We start from the raw sequence: 15,077 nt of genomic DNA, 5'->3' as shown, positions 1-15,077 counted from the left end.
CCAGTGGGTGCGATTAATCGAATTCTATCTGGAATAGTACACCACACTACATGCACATATGTTCTCCAAAACAAAACAAAACAAAAGGTGAACTCAAACTGTTGCTCTTAATTCTCTTGCTTCTAGCTACTACATCATGGGGTTTTTCTTCTTGTTTTACTAGATTAGACATAGTAGTTGACAAAAAAACATGGACTATAATTTTCTGAGTGCTCTTAGGAATAATACATCCATACATACACACAACACATTTTTGCACCTAGGATGCCCTGGTAAAAATATGCCCTGCTCCCTCCAGACAAAAAACATTTTTTCCTTCTTTGTGAAGGGAAGGATGATTGATTGCATATGATTGGTTAACATAAGCTAGTCCTGGTCTTAGCAGCAGCAGCTCGGTGCGCACGAGAAGTTAATTCCCTTTTGCTCCTAGCCGATGCTTTCCGCCGAATCAAATCCAAAAGCAGCCTAATACTAGTTTGACCTGTGAAAGAAAGAAACGGACGAGACACAGGTTCAGTTTTAAGCCGTTGCAAGTGCTCTGTCGACCCCATTTACAGGCCACAGACACCTCCCAGCTCTAGGTTAATTACCACTTCAAGAATATTGATTACTACACCACACATACCGAATCAAACTCTCACAACTTCAAGAATATTGATTACCATTTCTAATTGACACCATGAAAAAGTTGGCTTCTGGAATCAATCTGGAATAGTTCAAACTAACTTGTTTTTCTATTAGTGACCGCTGTTCTTTGTTAAACAACTTACCTGACCTCTCATCTAAATTTTGAATACTTTCGCACACGCACAAAACTACGGAAGTCACTTGCAGCTCAAACCGACCTCCTTTTCTATTCCTTACTCGTGTTTTGCACAGCAGCTACACTTGTCCCGGCACTGCTGCCTAATGTTTCTTAGAACCAATGTAACTAGCTAGAACAAAAAAGATTACAACAATCACTTCTAACAAAACTGCGATTGCAAATATATTAGACCTCTGAGGACGGGCGCCAGACATAACATCCTTCCTGGCATTCATCACCATAAGTAATACTGAAATCGCCTGCTCAATTCAACCACTACTATCTTCCTTTTCTTGAAAGGATCATCATCGTCTACTCGCAGTAAAGCCTGATTACCGAGTCTGCACCAGCAGTGAACAACCACGGCTGTCTTGGGTGGAATTTGCAATCCAAGACTCCTGCACACCCAAAAAAAACTACGGGTCAGATGATGATGCCCCAGAGTATCATCTACATAGCAACCTTGTGTGGCAACTAAGTAACTTCTTTTCGGCAAGAAAAACTATTTGTCCTAACGACATTATTTATGCATACAAATTTTATCCTGCCAAAACATTGATATTGCACCTTGCAGAATGCAAAGGCTCCAATTGAGTGAATCTAACTTTCTTTCTTATAAACAAATGTAGAATAAACAGATAGAACACAACACATGGCGCACATATGCTTCTATTCAAAATGGCATCATATGGATCGAGGACTGCAGAACATGACGTTTGATGCAGAGCACTTTTTTTGACTGAAAAAACTACTATCAGAGCCAGGTTTTGATGCAGAACACTTGTTACTGTCCCATCCCTCTACTAAAAACATACTAATGTAACAGAGTTTAAAGTCAGTATCATGTAACTTATTGAAATCAGGAGCCAAAAGCTCCTTATTCCAAAAAAAAAGTATCATGTAACTGCATTGGCCTTCGGTGAGGGTTAAAAATTGCATGTATGTAATCTACAAAAGGAACGACATCTGTTGTAACTCTATTATTTTATATAGCACGGTAGGAGCCTCTCCTGCTGTTTTCCCGGTCCCGGTAAAAAAGGACAAAGTACAGAAGCCAAGGGATGTATGGATGTATTATACCTCTTCTATCAATACTCAAATGCCCACGGAGAATTTCCAATGGTACAATTAGTGGGTTCTGGTTAAGATCAGAATAGACCATTCCATGAAATACATAGGCTGTACAGTCCTCGGAAGATGAGGCAAAAAGAGGGTATCTCCGGTGGAACGTAACACTGGTAATATCCTTCTTGTGGGTCCTGCAATTAAGAAAATGAATCACATGTAATAAATTCATCCAGGACAGCAGAACTAGAGGGTACTGTCCAAAAATGAACCAGATCCCAAAGGATTTCAAAATGAAAAGAGGCAATATATGACTAGATCCACGAAAAACATACAAATTGATTTGCTTCAATAGAGATCACTTCTCCACTTAATAGTTCTTTAGAAAAGGAAAAGTTCAGAATGAATTTGAATGCAGCGTAAAGGAGTACGCAATGGCCACATCAGGCAGCAAAGCATGTGGCCCATATTGTAGATTGCTATTCAAGAAGTATTAACTGATTGGTAAACAGAAGCACTTTGCAATACAGATTACAACAATTGAGTTGGCATATAAAAAACTGAACAAAGCAACACTAAAACAACAAATCATTATCACAAACAAAAGCATTAGCGATCCATAAAAGGAGATTTATTGTCAACAAAACAGGAGAGAGTTGAAACTCAGGCCTTGGAAGCATCTTAATTTCCAGTTTTCATTACTCAGTCATCTGTAATCCAAAATTTGTCTGCATTCTTACTATGAATAAGAGAAAACTCATTTATCATTAAAAAAAACAGTGACCAGTGGCCTATCAGCCTATGATACTAACCTTCGAAATGTATATAGAAATCTGTTTTACGTACTACAAAGAAAAACATAGAGGGAAAAAGAGACGTCGAGATAAGAGGAGCCATACTTTAACGTCTTGTATGGCTTTGTTGATAGGTCGGTATCAAACCAACACAGTTTACCATCTTTGCTTCCCACAATAACATTGTCACCTACATGAAGGAGTTATGAAGTCATTAGTGACCCAATCCAACCAACGGTATTGCACTTACATTGGTTTCCTCAAGGATCGATTAGTAATCAGTGTACGGCTGAATTGATGCTTACCACCAGGATGGATGGAGATAGAGGAAATTTCACGGACACCTGACTCCAGCTTCTTGACTACCTCTGCCTTTTGGAGATCATAAACCTGAACAAATTTCTTAGTGGCAACAAAGAACATCTTTTGGGTTGGATGGAATGTTGCTGCAACAGGGAGGCCCGGCAATTTACGGAAAGGATGATGCGAACGCTTCTTCGAGAGCTGATGCAACAGTACAGCCCTTGATTCACGTACATAGGAATTAAGGTAGACAACCGGAAGAGTAATTTTAATAAACGTGAAGGATTTGTGTAGACGCTAAACTGGTACATGTGTATGTACATAATACAAATTGAAAAGGCCCGGTCCAGTAAAGAAAGAAAAAGCACCCAACCTCCATGAACAAGAAAAATAGCCATCATTGTTGGGCTGGAAGAACTACGAAAAAAATCAGACCGCTGGCTGCGAGATTGAACTAGAGAAAACTCATTAATAAAACTCTTGGTTATTGTGCTCATGCAGGACTTGGAAAGAAAACAAACCGAACAAGATATGCTTCAAAGGATATCAGTTGGCACAACTGTGGTGAAATAGTCTCCCTTTGAATGCCACTCCACGGTTTTCACAGCCTGAACAAAATAGAGAGTAAGCATGCAAACAAAAAGGCTAAGAATTTGAAAAGAGAATGTAGATGGTAACTCATTATTATACCTTATGATGAATCAACGTAATTCCATCAAATTTTTCATGCTTCACCCACCTCACAGCTGGTTTCTTACCATCTGCAGTATAACAAACTATTCAAGAACACACTGTATAGGGTAGTGATACATAAGAAGAATTGGTTGGGTGACAACTCAGCTTACCAGCGTCATCTTCAGGAGTCGGTTCGTCAACACATAGGAGCTCTTTTGTCCTCATTTTAGTTTCTTCATCCCCCACATCAGCATCAAGAAGCAGAAGATCATGGCCACTGCATTAAACAAGATGAATGGTAAGAACACGTAAAGCTCAGGGAGAGAAAAGGTATGCTTGGGAATAGCTAAGGCGTACACAATAGCAGCCAGAATGGGCCTCTCAGGTGAAGGATTCCATGCAATAGCATGGACATCAGCACCAACGTTCAAAACCTTAAGACAGCGACCAGTTTCAACCTCCCAAACACGAATTGTTCCATCAGATGAACCTTCAGAAAAGAAGAGCTGCAACTTAAGACATTGTCATGCGCAAGATGATGAGAACATTTCTGCAGTAGAGGAGCCTTTTCATGGCATTAGCTTGTCGAGTTAGCCATCCTTCTAAAAAATATAAGACCACCTTTTTTTTAACAATTCTTGAGATCAAGGCAGTGTTTGGTTTTACAGTTGAGTTTTTAACTATCATTTTTACTATTTTAGGTATCATGCATAGAGCAATGTTAATGATCTTGACAGTGCAAAAAGGACCTAATATGAAATGGACCAAAAACAAAACATCAGAGCTCATAGTACATTTGCTAACAGTAGTTAGTGTAACATTTGAACCATCAGAACATTGTCCTCATATATATTCAGTATGAACACAGAAAATCAGTGTATCGACAGTATATACCTGATGCTATCCACTGCCCTGTTGCTTCTACTGAAAGGGACTTCACTGGGCCATTATGGCCCTTGAACTCGAGGTAACAAGTTCTTGGATATGGCCTCAAATCTTTTTTGCTAGGTAACTTCGGCTTGAGTGATTCGGGGTCAACGTTAATCTGCGGATTGTCAAATAAATGAATAATCATCAGGCATTGCAAAAGATCATCATGAAGAATGACAAAAACTGGTAAAACTGAAACCCCCCAGATAAGAACTGCATATCCTCATTTAAAGAACACAATTCCTCCACTTACACGTTTTTTGTGAGTTCTAGGGCATAGATAAAGATCCAGGCACCGATCAAATCCCTCCCTAAGTGCCTTCTCATAAGCAGGTACACTTCTCAGTGATTCAAATCTGGCATAATCCACAGCAAAAACCAAACAAAACAGAGGGACCACAAAATTAAATATCTTCAGACAAATCAGACCATACATAAGAAAAATCATAACGACAAGTAAATGAAATGTACCGTCGTGGGATGAACTTTGGCCTGTCCTCCTCATACATAAGTTGGTATGAATCTATCTCCTCTTGTGTGGGAATATATTCAACAGAAGGATTATATGACTCTTCATGACCTGAATATATGAAATTAATTGCGTTACAAATAGACTTCAACTATGTTGTAACATGAGTGCAAGCCAGTATCACAATATTTTCCATGGAACATAAAGTCGTCAGGTAAAATCAATTGCCCTAAAAGTTCTTTACATAAGCGTGACAAACTTTGCAAAATGATGGCACGGTACCTGGTAAATTTGGTTTAGGTGCAGGGATGTAGCTCAAACCTTCCCGCTTATTGTCTGCTGTATCAGTTTCATCTCCCCACAAGAGATAATAATTAGGCTCCTCCTTTGGCTTATCAAACTTGATCCATCCATTACGGATGGCCCTAACAAGTTTAACAACCTGCCAGAAAAACACATGAGCTATAAGATATAGACTAAATGGCTATGCCAACTGATTATTAGTTGAATAAAACTCCAACGCAGTTTCACATAGAAATAAGAAAATATAGAAATCAAGTGTCATGGCTATTGAGTCTGTTTGACTAGAACCGTGCACACGATCTCTTTGATCCTTACGACACAAAAAGGAGCATGCGACAGAATCCAAAGCAGTTTCAGAGAGTAACTAGGAAACTAGTCCTATAGCTATCGGGTATATTTAAACAGTACTGACAGCATGCAGTCTTATCAATTGTTACGAAGGAAAGCTATGCAACAGAAAAATAGTGGAAATTATCTCCCTTACTGCATGCTGGAAAATATCAGGTGAAAACGGCCATTAGGTGAAAACCTGAAAACTCTCATCCTGAGCCGTTGGATCGAAAATTCACAGCCCAGATCTAAGGCAGGATTGGAACCAACAACTTAAACGTGATTTTACATTAAACCCGCTGTCTTTTGGAGATGATTGGTACTCTCAACTGGACAACAAGGAAACGAGAAGCGACGATCTGTCTTCCAATCGATCTTGACTTCGTGAGATCCATGCGTCCTCGTCAACCTCCAATTGAGCGCACTGGACTGGAGCGCCGCCGCACGTCTTCCTTCCTCTCTGACGGCCCCCACAACGCGCCCTCTTCCACGCCGTCCATAAATCCCGTTCTGCAGCGCACGTCCACCGCCAGCCACGTTCAGGCGCACTGGGCCTTCGTCAAACGCCGACGGGCGGACGGAGCACTCGCCGGACGCCGGCCGTGATCGCCCGCCTTATGTCGACCTCGTACGTGACCACTGTCCCTTCGCCGGCCACCTTCCAGAGCACTCTCCAGCCAACACAAGTTCAGATGACATCAAGTTCAGATAAAAGCAAGAAGACAACAGGTTCAGCTTCGTCCTCGCCTGGGTCAGCGTCGCGCGGGTCCGGTCGCGTGGGGCTAGTGCCACTGCAGGGAAATCAAGCCGACCGGACGCCGAGCCATGGGGGCACCGTCGAGGCTTCTATCTCTCCCTCGCGGCCTCGCCTACTGCACCGTTGGGTAGCAGAGGCGGCATTGCGGAGATCCAGGTCGACGGGCCGCGTTGGTAGTCATCACAGAGAACTCAGCGCCGCCGCCGCCAGCGCCAGCACCTGGAGTCAGGGCCGCCAGCGCCATCACCTGGAGTCAGGCCGCCGCCGCCGCCGTGGCGTGGGGTGAGCGTCGCCGCCGCTAGCGGTGCGATCCCTTCGTGGAGACACTACGGCCTCTAGTCGCCATTGCGCGCCTGCGAAGCAGCGCTCCAGTTGGTCGCCGGTGGTCTCCAGTCAACGCCGAATTGGGGATGTAATCGGACGGGAGGGGTGAGGGAACGGGGATTCCTACGATGCATTGTAACCGGAGGTAACATCAGGGGAATTTGTGTAAAATCGTCTTTAAGTTGTTGGTTCCAATCCCACCTTAGATCTGGCCGTGAATTTTCGATCCAACGGCTCAGGACGAGAGTTTTCAGGTTTTCATCCCATGGTTGTTTTCACCTGATATTTCCCCATGAATAAAACCCTAACCTGTAGAGTGAAATCTGAAAGACTAAAAAGTAAACACTTCAATGAAGAACAAATATGAAAAATCAGAAACACCTCGAGTCCATGCATATATGAATTACAGAAGCAGGAACCTGTGCGCTGCCAACATCCATGGCTTCACAAAGGCACAAATTTAATAAATTTCCATATAAATTATGTTTATTAAGTAAGATACTTTCAATCTCGAATGACTTTAGTAATAATATGCCCTTGTAATTAGTTACATCATGGAAGAAAAGAAGAGAATATAAGTAATGCAATGGCCTAACATAGCAGAAAAGGAACAAAACTGAGAGCATACCTTCTTCTGCTCCCATTTTGAGGGCACAAATCGCCTCTTTGGCTCAGGAGCATTAGAAAGTGGATGACCTTCACCATCATATTCAAACCAATCAACATAATCCTGAAAGAAAAGTTTACTCAGTCCATGTCTAGCAAGATGCACTATAATTATGTGTAGAAAATGAAAGGAATGTATGAATTTTAGAAGAATAACTTCAATCAGTATGCACGAAGATAACCACCTCTGGCATTTTACTACTGAATGTATATTAATATCGTATACAGGCACACATCAGTGAGGCCCAACATGGATACGCTTATAAGAGTTAGGCTACTGAGCTAGTGATGAATGCACATACACAATATAGTGACTGTGGCACATGTAACCACTGAGCAGGGTAACCTTTTAGGTAGTACTTACAAACTGTGCACCTCAAATCAATACTCCCTCCATTTCACAAAGGTTGGCGTATTTTGTTTCGTTAAGACAAGGATTTGACCAATGAAAACTCTATTGATATGTGTTTTTTCATACATGAAATTTATATCAATGGATTCGTCGTTAAAAGTTCTTGCTAATGATCATGGTTTCGTATCATTTAAATTACATATTAATAGGGTAATTCTTGGTCAAAGGCTTGTCTTAACGAAACAAAATACGCCAACCTTTGTGAAATGGAGGGAGTACATGATAGACATATGATAGTTACACATACTGGGTATGGATCAACATTGGCATGTGGAGTCTTTCCCTTCAACAATCTACTGATTATCTTAGCTTCATCCTTGGTAATCTGCACCTCCTCGTCATTATACACGTCATAGATCTTTCTCCTATACTTAGCAACAACGGAAAGCAAGGATGGAACATTTAATTAGTAGAAAACAGCAGAGTAACCTAAGATAACATCAGACAACGTAAGCAGAAAAGCAAATGGCCGTGCAAAATGCATCTGCTGATAGGCACGGATGGGCCTTCTTTTTTTTGTATGTTGCAAGAAGCGTGCAATCTGGAGCACTATATTATGAGAGATGGTCCAGCAGGATTTTTGGCATGATATATGTTCAATGCACATATGTTGAAGCTAGGAGCATAGGACTGAGCATAAGGTAGCTAGTTTTAGAGTATGACAAGATTAAGTTGATAAGAAATTCTTCAATTGGTGATGCGATATCAGTTACACATATGGACCATGATTTAATCCAGTCCAAAGGCGCATAGTCGAGCTGCATCAGTTGGTGATGCGATGCTGAAGTCATCGAGTTTTGGAGTCGTACCAATTTTTAGCATCATCGGCATTCCTGAGGTATTGCTCGATGCGTCCCTCCCTGTCCCGCTTCTTGATCTTCCTCCCATCGATGTCGTAGCCGATATGCTCCTCGTCCTTGTACCACTCTAACGGCACTTGCCCGACAGTGTTGCGCGGCCCGACCTGCAGCAACAACAACAACCTTCAAGTTAAGTCCCCGACAGAAAAGAAGGCAAAAGGCAGACCTCGTTGGAGCAGTTAAATCACCTCATCCTCGGAGGAGTCGCTCTCTCCCGCCGCTGCTTCGTCCTCGTCCGGGTCGTCGGAGCCGCTGTCGTCGAACGAGAGCGAGCCCTGCAGGTTGAGCCTCCCTGTTTGTTATAAGAATCGAAATCGTTGGAGGAGGAAGCAGAGAGTGGCGGACCTCGTCGCTGTCGCTCCAGGGCTCGTCGTCGGAAGAGAGGCCGTCGTTGTTGACTGGTTGGCGGTCCTGGTCGGCGTGCCCCATTCACGGCGAGGCGGCGGCGGAGGCGGAGGGCTTTGATGGCCGCGGGCTGAGCTGAGGGAAAGGCTCTGCTCTGTCTGTCTGGGGCCTCAGCTGAGGGCTTACATGTTACATAGCAGAAGAAGGCTCTCGCGGCCCATAAAGGGCCTGTTGCAGTCTTGCCCGTCCTAAATTGGCAGCCCAACTTGATTTTGAAATCAACGATTCGTTTTTTTTTTTGCAAGAAATTGAATTGAACGGCGCCGTATTGCTTGTTCAATTTTTTTTTCTTGTCCCCTTGGTACGCTATACAACTCTTGAAAAAATTCATTTAATCATTACACACGACTTTGGAGCAGAAAAAATAATACTGTACCTTGTACACACACGATAACACAAAAAATTGCATTTCCACACACGCACACGTGAAGAAAGAAAATGGCAAAAGTTATTACTACTCTGAGACTCTTGTCGTCAGTCGATCGTTGGCGCCGACGGTGAAGAAGTCTGCGATGACCTCGAGCGGCAGCCCTTTGGTCTCGGGCACCCTGAGCAGCACGAACACGAAGGCCACGCAGCAGACGGCGGCGTAGACGGAGAAGAGCCCGGCAAGGCCGAGCGAGCCGAGCATGACGGGCAAGCTGTAGGTGACGGCGATGTCGGAGAGCCAGAAGGCGAGCGAGCAGACGGCGATGCACACCCCGCGCGCCCTGGTCGGAAAAATCTCGGCGCAGAGGATGTTGGGGACGGGGCCGAACCCCATGACGAAGCAGCAGAGGTACACGGCCACGCCCCCCGCCGACACCGCCGCCGCAACCGCCGGCACCGCGGGTGCCAGCAGGGCGTCGGCGGCGGCGAGCGCGGCGAGGGAGGCGACGAGGAAGGGGATGGTGTAGAGCAGCAGGGTGCGGCGGCCGGAGGAGTCCATGAGGCGCATGGCGACGCCGATGGCGGGGAGCATGAGGAGCGTGGTGAGGCCGGAGACGAGGACGGCGGTGGAGTCGGCGGTGAGGCCGAGGAGGGATGCGAGGAGGGCGCTCGCGCCGGATTGGGAGAGGATTTGGGGCGTGTAGTAGAGCACGCCGCTGATGCCCGAGAACTGCTGCAGCACCTGCAGCGCCACGCCGCATGCCAGCGCGCGACGCACGCCCGGCTCACCCAGTACCTCGCGCCACCTTGGTTTCTGATCCGCCGCGGCGGGGTGCAGCAGCGCCGGGCCCGTCGAGAGGTCGTCGGTGGTGTAGAGTGCCGACCGGCTCACCAGCGCCGCGGCGTGCACGGCTTCTTCCCCGGCGCCGGCGCTGCTGGGTTCCTCGTGCAGGTACATCCTCTGCACTTGGCCTCTCTCCCCTGTAGTCTCGTCTCCCTCCGTCCACTTCCACGCTAGCTGCCACCCGCCGCCGATGCCCATGGTGCTCGTCCCCTTCATCTCGCCGCCGGTTAGGCTGCTCTGCCGCCTTCGCATGTCCAGCAGCGGCGCGCGGAGTCCCCCGTTTGCCAGCTCGTCATCGTCGGACAAGGCGGCGTCCTGGTTGTTCTCCTCGTCCCAGTCCTCGCCGGCGCCGAGCAAGCTGCCGAAGTTGGTGAAGAGCGTGCCCCCGTCGGACGGATCCTTGTTGTTGTTGTTGTTGTCGTCATGGAGGCCGCCGAGGAGGGCGACGACGGGGTCCGTCATGCTATCCAGCATGCTGCCCATCCGCGACAGCCCCATGACGCTCCCCAGCAAGCTCCCCTGCCGCGACATGCCGGACATGGCGCTGCCCAGCGGCACCGGCTGCGCCGCCCACGACATGCCGCGCTCCGGCCCGTACAGCGTCACGCCAGCGCCATCCTTGTGCGCCGCCGCCGCCGCCGGGCCGACGACGTACTCCTCGACGACGGTGTCGCCGCCGCCGCCAACGGCGCCAAGGCCCTCGGTGAGAAGCGCCAGCTCGCCATCCACGTCATCCCTTCCTCTCAGCATCCGCAGCACCTCCCGGGCCTCCTTCATCCTCCCTTTACTCACCAGCCACCTCGGCGACTCCGGCAAGAACCAAACAGCCACGCCCACATACAGCAGCGCGGGGAGGAAGACGACCCCGAGCATGAGCCGCCAGTCGGGGCTGGACGACAGCGTGACGGCGAACACGAAGCAGTAACCCAAGAACATCCCGGCGGACCCCGTGAGCTGCGGGAGCGTATTGAGCCGCCCGCGGGTCTCCGCCGGCGCCGTCTCGGAGATGTACACGGGGACGAGGGTCACGGCGAGCCCGACGGCGAGGCCGCCGACGAGGCGGGAGAGGAGGAGGAGCTGCACGTTGGGGGACCAGAGCATGAGGAGGCCCGCGAGGGCGTACAAAAGCGAGGAGGCCACCAGCATGGGCCGCCGGCCCACGGAGTCGGAGAGCGGGCCGGAGAAGGTGGTGACGACGGTGGCGCCGATGAGGGACGTGGCCACGACCAGGCCTTCGAGAGCTGGGTGGCCTTCCAGACGGAACTCGCGCTTGATGTAGAGGAGCGAGCCCGCGATGGTGGCGTTGTCCCATCCCTGAAGCATGTTCCCCAACGCCGCCAACAGCGCCACCGCCGCCGCGCCGCCTCTCATCCTGTCTGTCTTCTCCGGCCGATCGATCGATCAAGGCAGATGAATGCCCGGCAGAATGCGATGCTTAGCTTGGTTATCGTGGTCAGATTTATATACTGTATGCTCCTAGATGAGATAGGAAGGTACATATGTGGAAATGACGAGGCATGGGAAGGCGGGCGTCGTCGTTGCCATGTTCAGTTCATCCTCATCTTCTTCATTCAACGCTACCAACATGGCAAAGGTGGTAACCGACTACTTTACCTGTCTCAGCTGTCTGTCAGCAGAGAGCCTCAAATGTACTAGCACATCTGAATTTAAAGGAATTTAAATTGGTGGCCTATATTTCCCTCACGTTTCAATCAGCTGTCCCCGCCACAGGTTCAGCAATTAATCTCATCTGTTTACGTATCATCAGCACGCATGCGCCTTGGGATCTTTGTTTGACTTTTTACATGTCCAACGATTATTTCCTGATGGATTTTGTCTTCTCAACTACTCCAGGCAGTTGCCTGCACTGGTCTCTGCGCTGTAATTGACCACATACATAGATTCAGTTGTTTCGTGCCTGTCTGAAGGTATGAGCAAGCATGCACATCGGGCAATTCTTATTCCTGGATCCTGATCATGAGATCAAATGTCCGTCCCAATCCAGCCAAACTTTTGACTTCCCTAAACGTGTGTACTGGCCGGCCGGCCAGGGAGCATTTTGGAACATACAAACATAACATAACATGTATGTGCAGTATACAGATTAAATTCAGAGATATCTGCACCGGACCTCAAGTATTACTTCTGCTTGGTTCACTTTTTTCCAACTGATGATTCGGATGTTGAATTGCTACTCCTAAAAACATGTGTCAGCTAAGCTGAATTAAGAAGCAGTTGGTCGCGGCAAACGTGGTTAGCAATTCACACAAGATGTCAAGAAAAAAAAAAGAAGCAGTTGGTCCGAACCTGTATCCCCTGTACTTAATTTGCTTGAAAAATACATATCAGGTAGTACAGGATTTGCTTCTGCAGCATACAAGTCGAGATGAATCAAAGAGTATAATTAATGGTCGCTAGATCGATTGATGAAACAAATGATACTACTATTCGGTCAATAACCAAGCACTCGATCCATCATCCTAGCCTCCTCCTTCTTCTTCTTCAGTTTACATGCATATAAGCACGAATAATCAATCATGCGTACATGGACATGTAGCCTGTATACGTATACCGTAGTGCTATAATCTTGTGTCGGTTTATTCCCCAGAATTTGAATCGTGCGTATAATCAGTCCGTTGAGTAATCTGGTTGTGCATTGCAGAGGTGAAATGGAATTGGTCCGTCTAGGTGAGTTCTCCTGCTCCATGGTAGAGGATGCTGCCGTCGGAGGTGTGCCTCATGGTGAGCCGTCCGTTCCCTATGATCCCCTTCTTCATCATCGCCACGAACTCCCCGTAATCGATCCGACCATCCTACACACACACGAATCCCATTTCAATCCGAAATTCAGAAAAGACGAATAATGTCGCTATGTACAGTTGTAAACTCACGTTGTCCTGGTCGACCTCCCGGATGATGTCGTCGATGCCGACGTCGGCCATGTTATGCTCCCGGCATGCCTCCTCGAGCTCGTCGACGGTGATGTACCCGCTGCCATCCTTATCGAAATACGCAAAGGCGGCGAGCAAGTGCTCCTCGCGCTCGAGCTTGTTCATGTGGACGGTGGCGGCGATGAACTCGTCGTAGTCGATGGTGCCGCTGTTGTCGACGTCGGCGGCGTGCATCAGCTCCCGGATCTCCGACTCCCTCAAGTTGGACCCATGCCTCCTCAGCCCTTCCTTGAGCTCCTCAAAGGTAATCGCGCCGCTGCCGTCGGTGTCCATGGCTTTGAACATCTCCTTGAGCCCGGCGAGCTCTTCTTCGGAGAGGTTGCGCGCGATGACGCGGAGCGCCATCTTCTTGAGGCGGTTCATGGCGGAGAACTGCTTGAGCCGGGAGAGGACGGCCGGGTCGAGCGGCTTGTCGGGCGCCACCCCGTTCTCGCAGATCCACGGGTGGCAGAGCACCTGGTGCGCCGTGAGCCGCTCGGCAGGGGGCGATTTGAGCATGTTCTTGATGAGGTCCTTGGCGCTGGGGGAGATGTTGGGCCACGGGTCGGAGTCGAAGTCTATGGCGCCTTTTAGGACCGCGTCGAAGATCCCCTGCTGCGTCTCGGCCCAGAAGGGCGGGACGCCGGAGAGCAGGATGTAGACGATGACCCCCGCCGTCCAGACGTCGGCTTCGGGCCCGTAGTGCTTGCAGAGGACCTCGGGGGCCACGTAGTACGGGCTTCCGACGACGTCGGTGAAGATCTGGCCGGGCTTGAAGAAGACGGAGAGTCCGAAATCGATGGCCTTGAGATCGGCGACCGAGTCGTCTTCGTCTTCTCCGTTGCCGGCGCCGGCGCCGCCGAGCAAGAGGAAGTTCTCGGGCTTGAGGTCGCGGTGCATGACCCCCAGAGAATGGCACGCCTCGACGACGCCGACGACGACGCGTGCGATCTCGGCGGCTTTCCGCTCGGAGAAGTATCCGCGGGCGACGATGCGGTCGAAGAGCTCGCCGCCCTCGCAGAGGTCCATGACGATGTGGACGTAGAGCGGGTCCTCGTAGGCGCCGCGGATGGTGACGACGCTGGCGTGGCCCGCCAGGTGGTGCATGATCTGGATCTCGCGGCGGACGTCGTCCACGTCCTCGGGGGTGAGGAGCTTGCGCTTGGCGATGGACTTGCAGGCGAGGGGTGTCCCCGTGGCGATGTCGGTGCAGAGGTAGGTGGTGCCGAACTGGCCCTGGCCGAGCTTGCGGCCGAGCGTGTAGAGGGAGGTGAGCGGCGGGGTGTCGTGGCCGAGGACGGCGGTCGGGGAGGAGAGGTGGTGCTGGTGGCCGCGCATGGTGTTGGTGGTGCAGGGGGCTTGGAGGTGGAGATGGAAGGGGTCCGAGTCGGCGGTGCTGCTGTTGGAATCGCGGCACGAGTAGTTGCCCATGCGCACCGCGTCAATTGTCGCCGGCGGCCATGGCGACCACCGTGGATGGATGATTGGACCACAGAGAAATTAGGGGGTGGAGAGGAAGAGGAGAGCTGTGCTCCATTAGTTTGGGAGGAAGAGGAGACCAAATTGGCAATGGCCTGCATGTCGTGCGCTGCACCTACCTAAGCTAGCGTGCATGTCGATTTGCTCCTGCGACACCACGATTCGGCCCTTTTTCGGCCTAAATGAAACATCGTCCATCTCGAATCAACCTAGCCACATCATTCTTTTTCTTTTTGCAAGATCGATCCCTGTGCAGTAGACATGCATGCTGGAGTAGCAGTAGGAATCAGGGACTGGCCAGCCTGGCCTTGCTAGTGAGCGAGTGTACGTGCAATGCCAATTAACCGTTTGCTTATT

At 48.9% G+C, this 15,077-nt stretch overlaps 3 protein-coding genes across 3 annotated transcripts; all 3 read right to left on the bottom strand.

Annotated features, from left to right (window-relative positions):
• Positions 1-712: 712 nt before the first annotated feature.
• Positions 713-9,203, bottom strand: LOC100822652 (ribosome biogenesis protein BOP1 homolog). The gene is made up of 17 exons (XM_003573126.4): positions 9,039-9,203; positions 8,882-8,968; positions 8,643-8,797; positions 8,081-8,198; positions 7,384-7,485; positions 5,324-5,483; positions 5,044-5,152; positions 4,826-4,928; positions 4,537-4,687; positions 4,000-4,132; positions 3,813-3,919; positions 3,658-3,728; positions 3,515-3,575; positions 2,970-3,197; positions 2,770-2,854; positions 1,886-2,064; positions 713-1,203 (listed from the first exon to the last, which is right to left on the bottom strand). The coding sequence occupies exons 1-17, from the start codon at positions 9,120-9,122 to the stop codon at positions 1,118-1,120; spliced, it is 2,019 nt and encodes a 672-aa protein (XP_003573174.1). The 5' UTR covers positions 9,123-9,203; the 3' UTR covers positions 713-1,117.
• Positions 9,204-9,366: 163 nt separating this feature from the next.
• On the bottom strand, positions 9,367-11,962 carry LOC100822346 (monosaccharide-sensing protein 2). Its single transcript, XM_003573125.4, has one exon. The coding sequence runs from the start codon at positions 11,680-11,682 to the stop codon at positions 9,553-9,555; it is 2,130 nt and encodes a 709-aa protein (XP_003573173.1). The 5' UTR covers positions 11,683-11,962; the 3' UTR covers positions 9,367-9,552.
• A 644-nt stretch (positions 11,963-12,606) lies between these two features.
• Positions 12,607-15,026, bottom strand: LOC100832654 (calcium-dependent protein kinase 6). The gene is made up of 2 exons (XM_003570682.4): positions 13,203-15,026; positions 12,607-13,124 (listed from the first exon to the last, which is right to left on the bottom strand). The coding sequence occupies exons 1-2, from the start codon at positions 14,670-14,672 to the stop codon at positions 12,996-12,998; spliced, it is 1,599 nt and encodes a 532-aa protein (XP_003570730.2). The 5' UTR covers positions 14,673-15,026; the 3' UTR covers positions 12,607-12,995.
• Between the last annotated feature and the right edge of the window lie 51 nt (positions 15,027-15,077).

This window comes from Brachypodium distachyon, chromosome 3, assembly GCF_000005505.3.
Source record: "Brachypodium distachyon strain Bd21 chromosome 3, Brachypodium_distachyon_v3.0, whole genome shotgun sequence".
In the NCBI taxonomy this organism is placed as follows: domain Eukaryota; kingdom Viridiplantae; phylum Streptophyta; class Magnoliopsida; order Poales; family Poaceae; genus Brachypodium; species Brachypodium distachyon.
This window is presented reverse-complemented; position numbering and strand designations above follow the sequence as displayed.

Bases quoted from the DNA above. Each gene is read 5' to 3' on its own strand.
- LOC100822652 (XM_003573126.4), bottom strand. From the start codon at position 9,122: ATGGGGCACGCCGACCAGGACCGCCAACCAGTCAACAACGACGGCCTC. The intron at 4,929-5,043 runs GTACATTTCATT...GGATTATGCCAG, and splicing joins CCAAAGTTCATCCCACGACG to ATTTGAATCACTGAGAAGTG. The intron at 3,198-3,514 runs ATATCCTTTGAA...ATTCCTATGTAC, and splicing joins CACCACAGTTGTGCCAACTG to GTGAATCAAGGGCTGTACTG.
- LOC100822346 (XM_003573125.4), bottom strand. From the start codon at position 11,682: ATGAGAGGCGGCGCGGCGGCGGTGGCGCTGTTGGCGGCGTTGGGGAAC.
- LOC100832654 (XM_003570682.4), bottom strand. From the start codon at position 14,672: ATGGGCAACTACTCGTGCCGCGATTCCAACAGCAGCACCGCCGACTCG. The intron at 13,125-13,202 runs GTGAGTTTACAA...GTGTGTGTGTAG, and splicing joins GGGAGGTCGACCAGGACAAC to GATGGTCGGATCGATTACGG.